The sequence below is a fragment of the Bactrocera oleae genome, chromosome 3, assembly GCF_042242935.1.
Source record: "Bactrocera oleae isolate idBacOlea1 chromosome 3, idBacOlea1, whole genome shotgun sequence".
NCBI classification, from domain to species: Eukaryota; Metazoa; Arthropoda; class Insecta; order Diptera; family Tephritidae; genus Bactrocera; species Bactrocera oleae.
Window position 1 is genome coordinate 9,478,975 of NC_091537.1, and position 14,451 is coordinate 9,493,425.

Sequence of the window (14,451 nt, forward strand, 5' to 3'; positions counted from 1 at the left end):
TGGTTTATTTGCAAATATTTTACTGAGAACTTGTTCTGCTCGATTTTACAGAAAAAAAAATTTCTCAAAAATCAGCTTATAGTTAAACCCACAAATCAAATATAATGAACTTATATATATACGAGTAACGGCGATATAGCATCAAAAGCTTCCTGCTTTCGGCGGTGACCTAATTTATGAAGCTAACCTTTGTGGAAAACTAAATTCCACAACTAAATACTTCTCAACAAACAAATTGAAGCCACAAAGCTATGTATTCGCGCTTAACCCATGACTTGAATAAGTATTTTTCATTTGCTTTCGACAAAGTTTAAAAATAAGCTTCTATAATACCAGATTGCGCTATGTACTAAGAGGAAACTCATTACGCTGCGGTTGAACTACTCGCTGCTGCTTTCAGCTGTAATTAACGAGAAAAAGTGTTTTTCAAACTTTCAAAGATACGCGGTTGTGGCGCAAACAACCGTTATATGCACTTAAAAAATCCCCAAAAAAATATATTGACAAACAACAACAATTTGGAACAAGTTTTTATTTGTTGCTTTTGTGGTTAAATTGAAAAAAAAAGAACACTTACCCTGCTGGATAGGCCAAGAGACCGCTAACGGGCGAAACATCCAAGGCGGCATTGCTGCAAACTGTGAGGCCGAGCACTTTTTTGAGCTTTATCTGCAAATGAACGGAAAACAAACACAGAAAATAAATGGTTAGAATTGTGGTCCAAATGGTTGAAGAAAGTGATTGGGAGAAATTCAATATATATATGTAAAAGTGGACAAAATTTCGGTTTTAACTTTTTTTTTTTGGTTTTTTGGAAAGCAAAATTTTCAATCGATAGCGTTGACGTGTGGTCAAAAGTAATGTATTACACTGAATAGAAATTGAACTTACTATTGGCTATGGTTGTTTGCATTCGTATGTTTACTAGTAGCTGCAAATGCTTTGCTTGTGTAAATAAAAGTTTAATGCCATTTAAAATTCATTTAATTTGTTAGATCAATCAAATGCTGTCGCATTCAATTAGTTTCTAAAATTTATGAGTTTAATTTAAAAGCAGCTCTGATTATTAGAGTATATCACTTATATAAAAAAATATTGAAAAATATAAATTTAAAATTTTTTACACAAAATAAAAAATATATATGTACATATATGTATATATAATAAAAAATTCTATATAAAATTTAATATTTAAATTCAAGACAAAAAATTTTTTTAAAATTTATCTAATAATATGGAAAACCAAAAATTCAGATTTAAAATTGATTTAAATAAAGTCAACTTACAAAATTCTTAACAAGTTGTTAGACATAATTATTTTACTAGTACATTCAAAAAAGAAAATAAGAGAATATGTGCAACGAAATTCAATGAAAAAGTCAGACATTTTAATACAATATAATATATCACAATTTTTAAAAATAATCGGAAAAATTTAAAACAAAAAAAAAAAATTCTGAAATAAAAAAAACATATTAATGCAAGTAAAAAACGTAAAAAACGAATATATAAAATTTTATATTCAATATTAAAAAATATAAATAAAAGTTGAAAAAAAAATTAAAATAATATAGTAAAAAATTTTAATTTAAAAATAAGTGTCTTTTAAAATGTTTTTTCAAGGTTAAAATATTTTTGTACTCGACTTTACTAATTATAAAAAAATTTTGAATTAATTATACTTTTTCAATTATTAATTTATTTGACTATATAAAAAAAATGTATCTTTCAAAATGTTTTCTTTAAGTTTTCTATAATTTTTTAATTGTACATAATCTATAATGTCTAAAATAAAAGGGATTTACTTTAAATTGTTAACTTAATTTATTAATTCCATTAAAAAACAAGTTTTATAAAAATAAATTAATAAGTTTAATTCTAAAAAAAAGATAAAAAAAACGCATTTTTGCATAACAAAGTTTACAGCAGTGCTAAAACAACACACACACCACATGCAAATTTCAAGATAAAAAAAGTGCTAAAAAATAATTAATTCACCGAGGCAATTAAAACGTAATGCAAAAAATTACGTAAAGTATAGATGTTAAAATTTATGGAAAACAGCGCAACAATAAATCAATGCAAAGAAGCACAAGTCACGTACACGCTAAACAAACAACAACAAAAGGCTTGTCTCGAACGCTAAAATGCCAGTTAGACGACGTCATGCAAAATCGCAACAGTCGCCAAAACGACTCCCGCCACACAAGTAGTTGACATCAGCATCCAGGCAAATACCTAGATGCACTTACATATTTGATAATTAAATAAACGTTTTAACTATAAGCTAACAAAATTATTTATTTATTGCAAAGTTTACATTCATGTTTACTTTTTATTTTAATTTTTCGTTATTTGACTTTTTATTACTCAATTTTACTACGCAATTCACAAAAGTACGGCAACCACAGCGCACAATATGTGTCGATTACAGACTAAACAGCGAAACGCCACCAATCAATTGGAAACTGTAATTTAGCCGATGCGCCGAGGCACTAACACACGCTTACACATACATATGAACGAACATACACACATGTAACCTTTTTGTTAATTTCAAAAGCAACATTACGGGTATTTCAAGCCTTCAGTCATTCAACCACTCATTCATGCATTCAATAGCCAGCAGCATAGTAACGCGATACACTCGTATAACATACCAGCGGCACACTCGCCGCCGTCAACTGTGATGATTTTTATTGACTTGGCGAGTCGTTGTGCGACGTTGCGTATACTTAATGTGTTATTAAGATTCACCTTGATCTTGTCTAGCAGCGTGCACAGCTGAGTTGAGGCGGTATTGTTAGTGTGCTATTTTTATTGTTGTTGCACAACAATCATAACTACCGCGTGGGGAAAAGGAGGCGTGCTGAATGTATTTAAATGAAGCTATAATTGTGCAAACAGGTAGTCGAAGTATCGAAAGATGAACGAGAAAAGGGACAGAGGAGGCACAGCGAAATTAAAGCAGAACTTGTAAATGTGTAGAAAAAATAATAAAGAAAAGTTACAACGTAGTATTGCTGCTGCTATTCAACGATAGTTAGTCAATAATTGAGATCATCGAGTAATTTCAGTTCACGTGGAGAGCGAGTTGTGTGGGTAAACACTTGCTAATGGCTTTCGAGTGGTTATTATTGTTATTGTACAACTGATTAACATATTAGTTTGTGTGGCGCGTGTAAAACGAGAATATATATTTACATAGAAAATACCTTTAGTTTATTAATTCATTAGATATTCGTTAATCTTACTTAAAATTGACAGAAATTCTGCTTTGAGAGCTTTGTTATTTTTGTTTTTGATTTTCAATTAGAGTTAGCAATAAATCACGATTTCATAAAACGATCTTTACAGCGCCGTTACTTTCAGTTTTGCAATAATTAAAAATAAAATTAAAATAAAATCGTGCCGAGAAAAAAAATCTATTTATAGCATTTCACAATGACATAAGATAATAAATGGTGACTTTTTTTATAAATAAATGTTTGTTTAATAAATATTTTTATAACCTGAACAGAGTGTAGCAAGTTTGCCACGAAATTTATAACACCCAAATGGAAACGTCGGAGGCCCTATAAAATATATATATATACCATAAATATCTGTATATACGCGAACCTTATACCGAGTGACTAAGATTTTGACAAGTCTTTTTCTCCACAAAAAGCTGCTTATTTGCCGGAACCGATATCGGACCACTTAAGCTTATAGCTGCCATACAAGCTGAACGATCGAAATCAAGTGTTTGTATGGAATAAAATGTCATTTAACGAGATATCTTCACGAAATTTAGCAAGGATTATTGTCTAAGGAACTTAACATTTTTTTCTTGTGGAATATGTCTCACTTCTACTGTTGTATGACTTTTTTCGAAATCCTGCTGATCCGAAAAAAATTTAGTGAAAGGTTTTTCAACCGTCATTCTAAATTACTATTAGTATCATAAGGAACAAATAATATGGAATGTTCCAAGAAGTATATTTAGTAATACAAATAGAGGAGAGGGTGCTAACTGAGTCTTTATCAAAATATCAGGGCGTTTTCAAACCTCCAAAAGGCAAGGTAACTTACTACATTTTCATTGAAGATTACTGGCTATGAAAATTATTACTTTAATAGCTTGCTATATTTTACTAAAATTTTCATCATTTGATATGCTTTTTCGAATTAATTTTTAATTAAATAATTTTTCAAAAACTTTCACTTTTTCAATTTTTTTAATAATATGGTTTGAAAATCCATTTTTCTACATAAATTCTTTTGAAGAAATGAATTTGAATACGAATTATAATAATTTATATGAAGTTCAAATATTTTCTCAATTCGAAAGTTTTCGAAAATGTATTGGTAATTTTATTTTTCAAAACTTACTTACTATTACTTACTCAATTTTTTTTTAAATAATTTTGAAAAATATTTTTAGCCACATCAGTTATTTTGAAGAATTACATTTAGATATAAATTATATAAAATTCTATATAGTTGAAATATTTTCGGTATTCGAAAGTTTACAAAAATGTATTGGTAAATATTTTTTTTTCAAAACTTACTTTTTCAATTTTTTTTAAATAATTCCTGTTTTGAAAAACATTTTTAGCTGCATAAATTTTTTTGAAGAATTAAATTTGGATTTAATTTTGTAATAATTTCCATTTAGTCAAAATATTTGCAAAATTCGAAAGTTGTCAACAATGTATAAATATTTCTTTCTTTTCAAAACTTATTTTCTCTAAACATATTTCTAACTTTTTTCAGACCATTATGCACATTAATTTTACAATATTAAAGCAAAAGCTCACGTTAAATAGTTGAAAAAATATACATTATTTTCGAATTAAAAAAATTTTAAATCACTATAAAATATATTTAAATATTTCGTATTAACACATTAATTTTATTAATTTATTTTAATTAAAAAAAAAAAAAAACAATTTAAAAACTTAAGTATTTTTTAGTTTAGAGTGGTTTCATCATTGAAAAATATAATCACAACCGAGTACAAATTCTCCGACTCCTTTTTTGAATTAATTAGTCTTTTTAATTGTTGCATAACAGTATTATGTACATTTTGCATAACAGTATTATGTAATAATACTTAAAATATTTTGTGTAGTATTAATAAAAAGTTAAATATTTAAGAAAATATTTAAAAAGTGAAATAATTAATCACTTGCAAAATAATAACGTAATTATAAATATAAACAAGGCTGACCAGTGTGGTATAAAAGTTTTTGTTTTTACCATTTACCTATTAATTATCGAATTAAATTCAGTGCGCTCAACAGCAAGTCTTATCATCATAATTATTATTAGCCATGAAATTATTTTTATTTGCACTAAATTGCCTAAATTGCCATGCCAAACAATCCTAACTATACAATTATAGTTTTCAAGACCAAAACTTATGTGAATGAATAACAAACGCTAATTAGTAAACAAAAATTTAAAATATTTGTATAAAATTTTTTGTTGATTTTTACAACTAAACCAAAATACTGATAATGCCTAAAACTAGTTTATTTGATTTCGATTTTAATTTTAATTTTGCCACAGTTTATAAATATGCAAAATTATGTAGATATGTGTGTATGATAAAATGACAACAAACGTGATTTGAAAATCCATTCTCAATGCTAATTAACGTATTTACGATATGTCAATATTGGTGTGTGAACAACAATATTTCCATAATCGTATGCATACCACAGCAACCGAGATTAGGAGTAAACAAACAGCGCTAAGTGAACGATACATTTTGGTGTTTTCGGTTGATTGCATCACCAACGAATATTCGTACTTATAATAACAAAAATAAATAACGTAGTATTAGTTTAGAATGGTGGTGATACACCAATAGATTATGTATGTATGTATGTATGTGTGACACTAGAGAATGTTTTGGGGAACTGAGTATTGTTGAATCTTGCACTAGAAAAAGTTGACTGAGCTCAAATAACCTCATCGCAACTGCATGTGTAACCCTTCATTGTTCCATTACCATATCATTTATCTCATTCAAAATCAGATAATTTGCAATTTGAGTTAAGAGATATTGGAAAAATGGTAGATCAGTGATCATTTATAGTAATTTTTGGAAATACTGCCAATATCTCAATCCCTACTTAAATTGGAGATTTTGAATTTATAGGAAATCTGATCACTCGTCAAAATCTACTTCAGTTTCTAAATGACATATAGAGAATAGTGATGCTACTCCACGAATGTACGAATCGTTTCGCGTATGAGTACAAAATGCTGAATAGTTGAAGTGGGTGCGGCGAAGACGCTGGAGCAGCGGCGCAGTGAGCTTTTTCACGAATGAATCGAAGGTCAAGGGCAAGGTTGGATAGCTGAGCTGCTGTACAGACCATGAGCTTACTAACAGTGAGCTCAAAGCTAGTCAAGGAGTGCATGACCTCACTAGCTGTGGCATCCAGCTACTTCCATATTAAACTTGTCTTCGTGTCTACCACAGCGGAATCGTCGAACACTGTAAAGCCAATGAGCTCGCGAGAAAAGGCACACTTATTCAAATCCCATTAGGTTGGGAACGAGAAGGTGTTCCCCTGTCTTCGTGCACTCGAGCGCTGGATTTATGGACTACGCGCGAGCTTAGTAAGCGTTGGTCAGCAACCAGCACTTGTGGGGTTGCGTAAGCCTTTTAGATGACAGTGGAACTACTGGTTCTTAGCAACGTTTACATATTCCGGGAATGTGATAGGTGTCCTAACTGAACACTGTTCCATTGGCACACACGCTGTGAGGTTAAAGATTTTGAAGGACGTAACTTGTTAAAGTTGCAGGAAGGAAGTTGAGGTGAAAACATTAAGACACTTTCTCTATCACTGTCCAGCTTTCGCCAGACTAAGTTTGAAGCATCTTGGTTGCCATACTTACTACGCACCGAGAGAATTTGGTTGGAGTAGATATTAGCCAGCTCAATAAATTTATGGCTGACGATTATCAGCTTATTTACCTAACCTAACCTAACCTGATTTTAAAGTGAAGTTTAATTTTTCTGCATTATAAAAATTTCCATATCCTATATTCTCATCAGTAAAGTTGTTCAGAGTGATCCGTAGAACATGTTCTATATAGGCGATTTTTCCATTTTGGCTCCATGAAATTCAACCATTCACTCTATAACATACAATAAGTACAATATGTTATTGCTAACTATTTGTAAAACTAAGTACACACAGAGACGTTATGTCAATATTAAAAAAAAAAAAATTGAAATTGTTAATTCACAGCGGATATCCACGTCCATCAAACGGATAAATAATTTATTAGCAACACATAAGTGCATATATATCATACACACGTTTTTGTACTTATAATGACTTGTAAACATAAAATATGCTTGTAGACAGACACAACCCACACACTTGCAATACAAACTTTAACAAAATTTATGAACATTTACATATGTATGTAGATATATATGTCGATTCGTGACTACATTGTTGGACAGAATTTGGAGTAAAATATTTACTACAAGTGCTCTAAATCAATGCAAAGCAGCAATAATCGTAAAAGGCCACAGATATGCCAGTTAAAACGCCCACTATTAAAGCGAAAAACAAAAAGCTGCAGATATACATATGTATATATCGTAATATATACATACATACATATATATGTATATGTATATTATATACCTATATGGACATAAGTATGCATGTAAGTAAGTGCTTTGTAACAATTGTGATGTGAAATTTCGCAAAACAACTGTTGAGCTTTAGAATTATGCCAAAACTTTAAGAATCTTTGGCATATAAGCAGATATTAAGATGCATAACGTGTATATAGTATTATGTGTGTATGAATATGAGCTACTATTTTGCGCTTTTGTTATTGTTTTTTTGTTATGCTGTCACAGGTAGCAGCTACTCCCGACAGCCTGACTCTACATATGCAAAGCTGACTACACGGATGTGTCAGACGTTTGATGGATGGAATGACTGATGGATTTGGCAAATTGATTTTCAGAACGACAACTGACTTTGGAATATTAAAATCTCATTCATTTTTTTTCAAGAAGCGCAAATTAATGACGGTTTTTTATAGTTTGCAACAGACGTTTGGGAAGCACTTAAGATGCAGTAAAAATATTAAGAATGAGCAAATTTATAATACTATATATGCATACAGCTACACGACTTGAGCTTTCAAAATAATATTAACAGTCAGACAAAAATTTTACCTTTTTTTATATTTTAAATAAAAAAAATTAATTACTTTTTTGGAGAACAACTAAAAATTCGTATGTCAAGCTTCTAGGTAATGGATAAATCTAGTTTCAATTTCAAGATTCAATTAAATTCATTTCATACAACAGCACATGCTATACAACCATCAACACTTAAAGGCGCCATAAGTAATGTGTTTTCCATTTCAGGCTGTGAAAAAAGTGAGCAGTGAGATCACCCACAGACTGTAGTGAAAAAATGGTAAAAAAAAGTAAGCTCTTTTGATGCGCATTTTGAATGAAATGTATTTGCGCGAATTCACGCCTGCGCTCTTTACGCCTCCCTGCCTCTTTCACAGCAGCCTTGCTCGTCGACATTTGACTCATCTCAGCTTAGCGACTGCACCCACAACACTACACTACGCTTGCAGTCGCTTATTGTGTGGTTGTTTTATTGCAATCTGATAGTTATTGGCATGTAGTCAAATATTTATATATGCATACATACATACCAAACAGATATATATTTGCAAGCATATATGTTTACATATATAAATACAAGTAATGTCTTTCGTTGCCGTATATGAATTTTAACATCTGTTGCAATAACATTTTCATATGGATTCGTCATTTATTACTTTTTCTGCTTATTTCTTATTCAATTAAGCTTTATAATCGAAGCTAAGTCCTTAGGTTCATGACCAGCACTCGTTTGGTCGTATGTGCGAAACAGATTGACAGTAAAATTGAGCTTTTGACACAGTTCTCTAAATCAGTCGTCCCTAAGCATAACTTCAAATATTCGTATACATATTTCTTTGGCTCTAAAATAAGGTTTTGCAAAATCTTTCTGTTGTTCTAATATAACTCGAATCTGAATTTCTTAGCTAATTAGGCGAAAAACTCGGCCCAGCACCTGTCACAAGGCTTCTTCAAACAAAATTATTATTAGTAAGGCTTCGTGTACTTTAGTGGAGGTATATTTTTCACAAAAGAGAATAAAATTAAAAAAAAAAGATAAAATGAGAAATTTCTGAAGCTGACAATTATACTTTTGCACGATTTTGATATCACACTACACGGACCTCCTGATGTTAATATTTTGATATATGAACAATAGGGCACCGTGTGCTCTCAACTTTTAAAATGAGTAAACTAGTAAGCCAAACTAATCAATACAGGTCCCTGATTCTTACTCTCTTCAAGCTTTAAACGAAGCCTACTTAGATATTCGAAAAAATGTATCCTGTTTTAATAAGGGGCATATATGTATAAATCAAACATTATTTATTTCATTAAATGCAGGGTTCTTTATAAACCACTGTCGAATGAATGTTGGAGCATGTTGTAGAAAAGGCCATAAGAAAACCTCTTTCAAAGTCGTCGTAGAGCTAAGTCGATTTAACAGTGCCCGTCTGTATATACGCGAACTAGTCTCTCAGTTTTTGAGAAATCGATCTGAAATTTTGCACACGTTCTTTTCTCCCCAAGAACCGGCTCATTTGTCTGAACCGCTGATATCGGGTTACTATAACATATAGCTGCCATACAAACTAAACGATCGGAATCAAGTCCCTGTATGGAAAACTGGTTTATATTTTTATATAAATGTATGAAGATTTTGAAAGCAAAAAAAAAAATGTCAAATTACAATTTACCGTTATCACAACTCTTAGATATGCATTATTTACAACTTATTGTAGCTAATTTCCTACTGGGTATTAACTAGGTTTCACAAGATTACAATTCAACTCGCTTACCAAAGGTCGTTAGACAAAAATCGAGATTTGTATACATTATTACTCTTTATATTAGTAAATTTTTCGTTCGTAGTAGCTACCGAAGCGCGGTGTGGAAACCGGTTTCTAGCAAAGGCAAGAAAAAAATCTCAAAAATTAGCAAATGAAACGATTATTTACAATTTTGTTGTCTAAATTTAACTTTTTTTCTGAGCTTGTGTGTTGTCATAATTGTAAACAATTAGAAGTAATTTTCGTGATTAAATTAAAAAACTAAGCAAAAACAACAAATAAATAGAAAAAAAGCGAAATAATGCTAACAGATGCCAGCTTGCGGCTAATATAAAGCAAAAAAAAAACAAATTAGAAAAAAATTTAAAGCTAAAAAACTCAACGCTGCACAAAATCACAAAAGCAATAACAAAAATGCCCGCTGGACAGAAATTAGGTTATTGCTGAAAATTATAAAAAAAAAACAGAAATTCGTTTGCTTGAAAAAGAGCAATAGCAAAAAAAAGTATTTAAAAAAAAAACAACAACAACACGATTTTAACAATCGGAAGTCTTAGCTATTAAAAATAAAATCGTAAGTAATTTTTTTTTTGAAACGCTTGCCGCTGCTCACTCACTGTCATTGCCAAAAGCGTTCGTCGGCATTCGTCGGTTAGGTCAGTCAATTTTCGCTTCAAAGATCAAAGTAGCATACATATGAGCCAAAGTAAGCGCATAAATAACAAAAAATAGCTATAACCACCCGTTCGGCAGCGAATGCATTGCGCAATCGCACACACAGTCACACACATTCGCTTTTTGTTGAATTTTTGTTCAAATCACGATTTATGCGTTTGCAATGAATTTGCTTCGCATAGAATATAGAAATTGCTATGCGAATCGCTGCTAAAATTTATTCTGCATGCATTTGCCGCCCGTAAGCAACAACAACAACATTTTTTCAATCAATTTGATGCCCATGTCAGTCGAAGGAAATACGAATTTGGCTGGGCAGACAAAAAAAGAAACAAACACAATTCGACGGAGTTTTTGTACGCATGCGGCAGCCATAAAATTAAAGTCGATTGTCTGTCTTTTCTTACACGCGCTCAATCAAACACGAACAAACTCTTTTACTTAGTCAAAGCGCTCCGCTATTCCGTCGATTCATGCGAAATTTTCAAGCACAAGTGACTAGTCGCTGTTTAAGCTCGTGACATAGCGATTGTATGTGTTTGAATGTGTGTGTGTGTGCGGAGTGTAAGTGCCGATAGAAGGTGGAAAATGAAAGAGCTAGTGTAGGTAAACGGGTCAACAACGGTACAATGCTGGATTAGCGTTGGTGTCGCTGACAACAGTTGACCGATAATTGAATTTATTGCCAGTGGTGGGAAGTTAGCGGGAAGAGAAAGTATTACTACTATTTTTTTTTTTGGGGAAAATTTGTATTTTGTGCTGGCAAAAATATGTTATGAATAGCGAGAGCATTTTGGCTGAATGCAGTTTTTATTTACAGCTAAGTTGAACAATGTCAGGGAATTCTTATAATATTTTTCATATGTATATAATTTTATTTGCGGTGCATTCTTCAATTTAACTTTAACTATCTATATAGTTTTATATATTTATCCATAAGATAATCATCAAAATAATTTTTCACCATTTTTTATTCATATTAATGACAAACAGAGCCGTCATCATCGCAGCCTTTTCCAACCTAGAAAAAAAGGCAAAGAGGTTAGTCTAGTGGTGAACGTATGCAAGACAAAATAATTGCAGGCTACACACAAAGTTTCCTAGCGTCTTGGGAACTACGTCAGGGTTGGCAACTATAAATTTTAAAAATTCAAGCACTTTGTATACCGCTAAACCAACATAAATTCCACCAATAATCTAAACCTGCAGATCAAGCGCTGAATAACTCTTGCCAAAAGGTGCTTTGTATCTAATATATTGGGGAACAACACCGAGATATTAGGATATTTAGGAACTTCACTGCGAATCGCATGAAATTTTGGGTCTGTTGTTAAACAAGTTCAATTTTATTTTAATAAACTAAGTGTAGTGAAACTTAGCAGACACCTATAGAATCAGAATTTTCTCTCATTTATTCCCACACTCTTTAGGCGCATATTAGCCGATTTCCCCTGTTTATTTCATGATATTTTTTCAAGTCTAAATAATGTGCGTTATGGCATTTAGGTGCCGAAAAATATTTGTTTCATAGAAATCATCAAGCAAGAGGTGAAGCATGATTCCTTAACATAAAGATGGTCACGTAGAAATTACCTGAAAGGTGTTACTGCTTCCTACTTTTTTTTTACCACAAAAATGCAGGTTGAATGAGAAGAATAAACGAAGTTCAGTGTTTCTATTGACTTAAAAGTACGAGATTTTAGGGTGATTATATTAAATTCACAAAAACACAAAAGACACAAAAAAAGTGTGTAATGAATTTCTGGAAAAAAACTTTTCACGCATTGATGAGTTTTTACAGGATTTACTGCTTATTTATAATTGCTTTTTTAATATTTTTTTTATCTTATTGTTTGTTTTTGTTTGCTCCTACTCACAATATCAAATTAAGTTTTTAGATACAAAATAAATTAAAACATTTTCCTTACTCTTCTGCGCTTAATTAATTACCCAACTGCGCGAGGTATAATTTCAAAGAACATATCAATTTAACCTACATTCATCACTATAATACACATTGTGGGCCGCTCATACACCATACATACAACAACAAACATCTTTTGCAACCTTCAATAAATATGTAAAACGTATGCTACAAGCTGCGGCTGAGCGTGGACCACGCAACTCATCTGGCAGACACTTTGTCGTTCATTAGCAAACAACACAATCTGGCAGCCTTGACAATTGTTACAAAAATAAACTACAAATAATAAAATAACAGAAGAATAAACACTACAAGCGCTGACATACACACATGTTTTAAATGCAAAACAAACAGATTTGGAATTTGCATTCGCGCGAAGCTCTGCGTGTGGGCTGAATATAACAGCTCTGCACATGTGACCGTTTTGTTGATGTCAAGTGGAAATGTCAATAAAAATTGTACAACAAACTTTTTTCTGATGACTTTTTGCGAACTTCAAATACAAGAATTGTGTGTGAGTGTGTAAAGATGTTTAGCTGATGGAATTAATATTCATAAATCTAGCTTAAGATAGAGTAGCACTTAAAATTTCTTAGAGGTTAAATCCAAATATTTTAAATTTACAATATAATAAAATACAAAATAATTGTAGTATTATTGCTTGAATGACAGCGATTTTTTTTCTAAGTTGTATTTTTAAGTTATTATTCAGACTCAAGCTAGCAAAACTTCGAGATATGCTAACTTTAATCTATATAATATTGAGAATACTTTAAAATAATCGGAACTCAACTAAAATTACCACCAAACGATAACTTTCAAAAAATCACAACAAAATTTGAGATCTTGGCTAAATGACGCTAAAGAATACCAGCTTACCTTATTGTGCAAGACTACGGAATAAGTAAGGTTTAGAGTGTATTATTAGTGAAATTTATCGCCTTTTGTGATGACATCTTTGTCTTTTTGGCAATCAGCTTAAACAATATCAGCCATTAGAGGTCTGATGCCGAATCAGATTCAACTCGAACTCAACTTGCTTTGAGAAACTACGTCATCTGCTAAGTAGAATTAGGGAGCTGAGATACTATTGCTTTTATTTTCTGTACTCGTCAGGTCATTGAAGCCTCTCCTTCCAACTACAGCTTTGGACTTCCATATAAAGTTGTGATTCTTCGTGAATCGTCCATCCTTAGGATAATAGATCTAACGTGATACTGTGTTTAGATCAATGGAATGATGAAAGATGAATGTTAATGCAAGGTGCAAATTGGTCAGACTGTTGCCCCCTTTCTGGTAGCGCCATAAGAGATTGAGAGAAAACCTTCATTTGAACAAAAAAATGTTTTTTAAGCCTGCACTTCTAACACGGTAACAGAAAGTAAACTTTAGACTATTGTCACTTTAGTAAATAACTTTACATCCTGATATCATACTTTCATAAGGGGTAAACACTCTTATTTCTATTTCATGTGGCACTTTGTCACAGAGAAGTGGATTCCTTTGCTCTAATTAGTAATTCACGTGACATATTTCCAAATATAATTCATCTAGTTGTCTGGGTTGAAAGGTTTACAGCTTCAGCCACCACACATACTCATTCTTAGATCAACCGCAGAAGAACCTAATGGACTTCTCAAAATACTCTCAAAGTTATACCATTATTATACTCAGTAAGTTATACCATTAATAACGCTACAAGTACTGATTTTTTGTAGTAAAATTTTATAAGGCAAAAGTCCAAGTTTCTTTGGCAAATTGGTCGCTGTCATTATGCAGGCTTGTCCATCATTTGCTGAAGGTAAACAATGACATGACAAGCGTGAAGAACGCGTTGTTGCCACAAGTGATGGTAAGGAATGGTGAATGACAGCAGCAACAGTTAATGCAGGTTCTATTACACATAC

At 31.6% G+C, this 14,451-nt stretch overlaps 1 protein-coding gene across 1 annotated transcript in view; it reads right to left on the reverse strand.

Moving 5' to 3' along the window:
• The window catches only part of Wdr62 (WD repeat domain 62), a 98,450-nt gene that overhangs the window by 21,683 nt on the left and 62,316 nt on the right, over positions 1 to 14,451 (reverse strand). Inside the window, exon 3 of the mRNA XM_070106182.1 lies at positions 578 to 669. Within this exon, the coding sequence (XP_069962283.1) occupies positions 578 to 669 (92 nt within the window). The remainder of the gene's footprint in view (positions 1 to 577; positions 670 to 14,451) is intronic.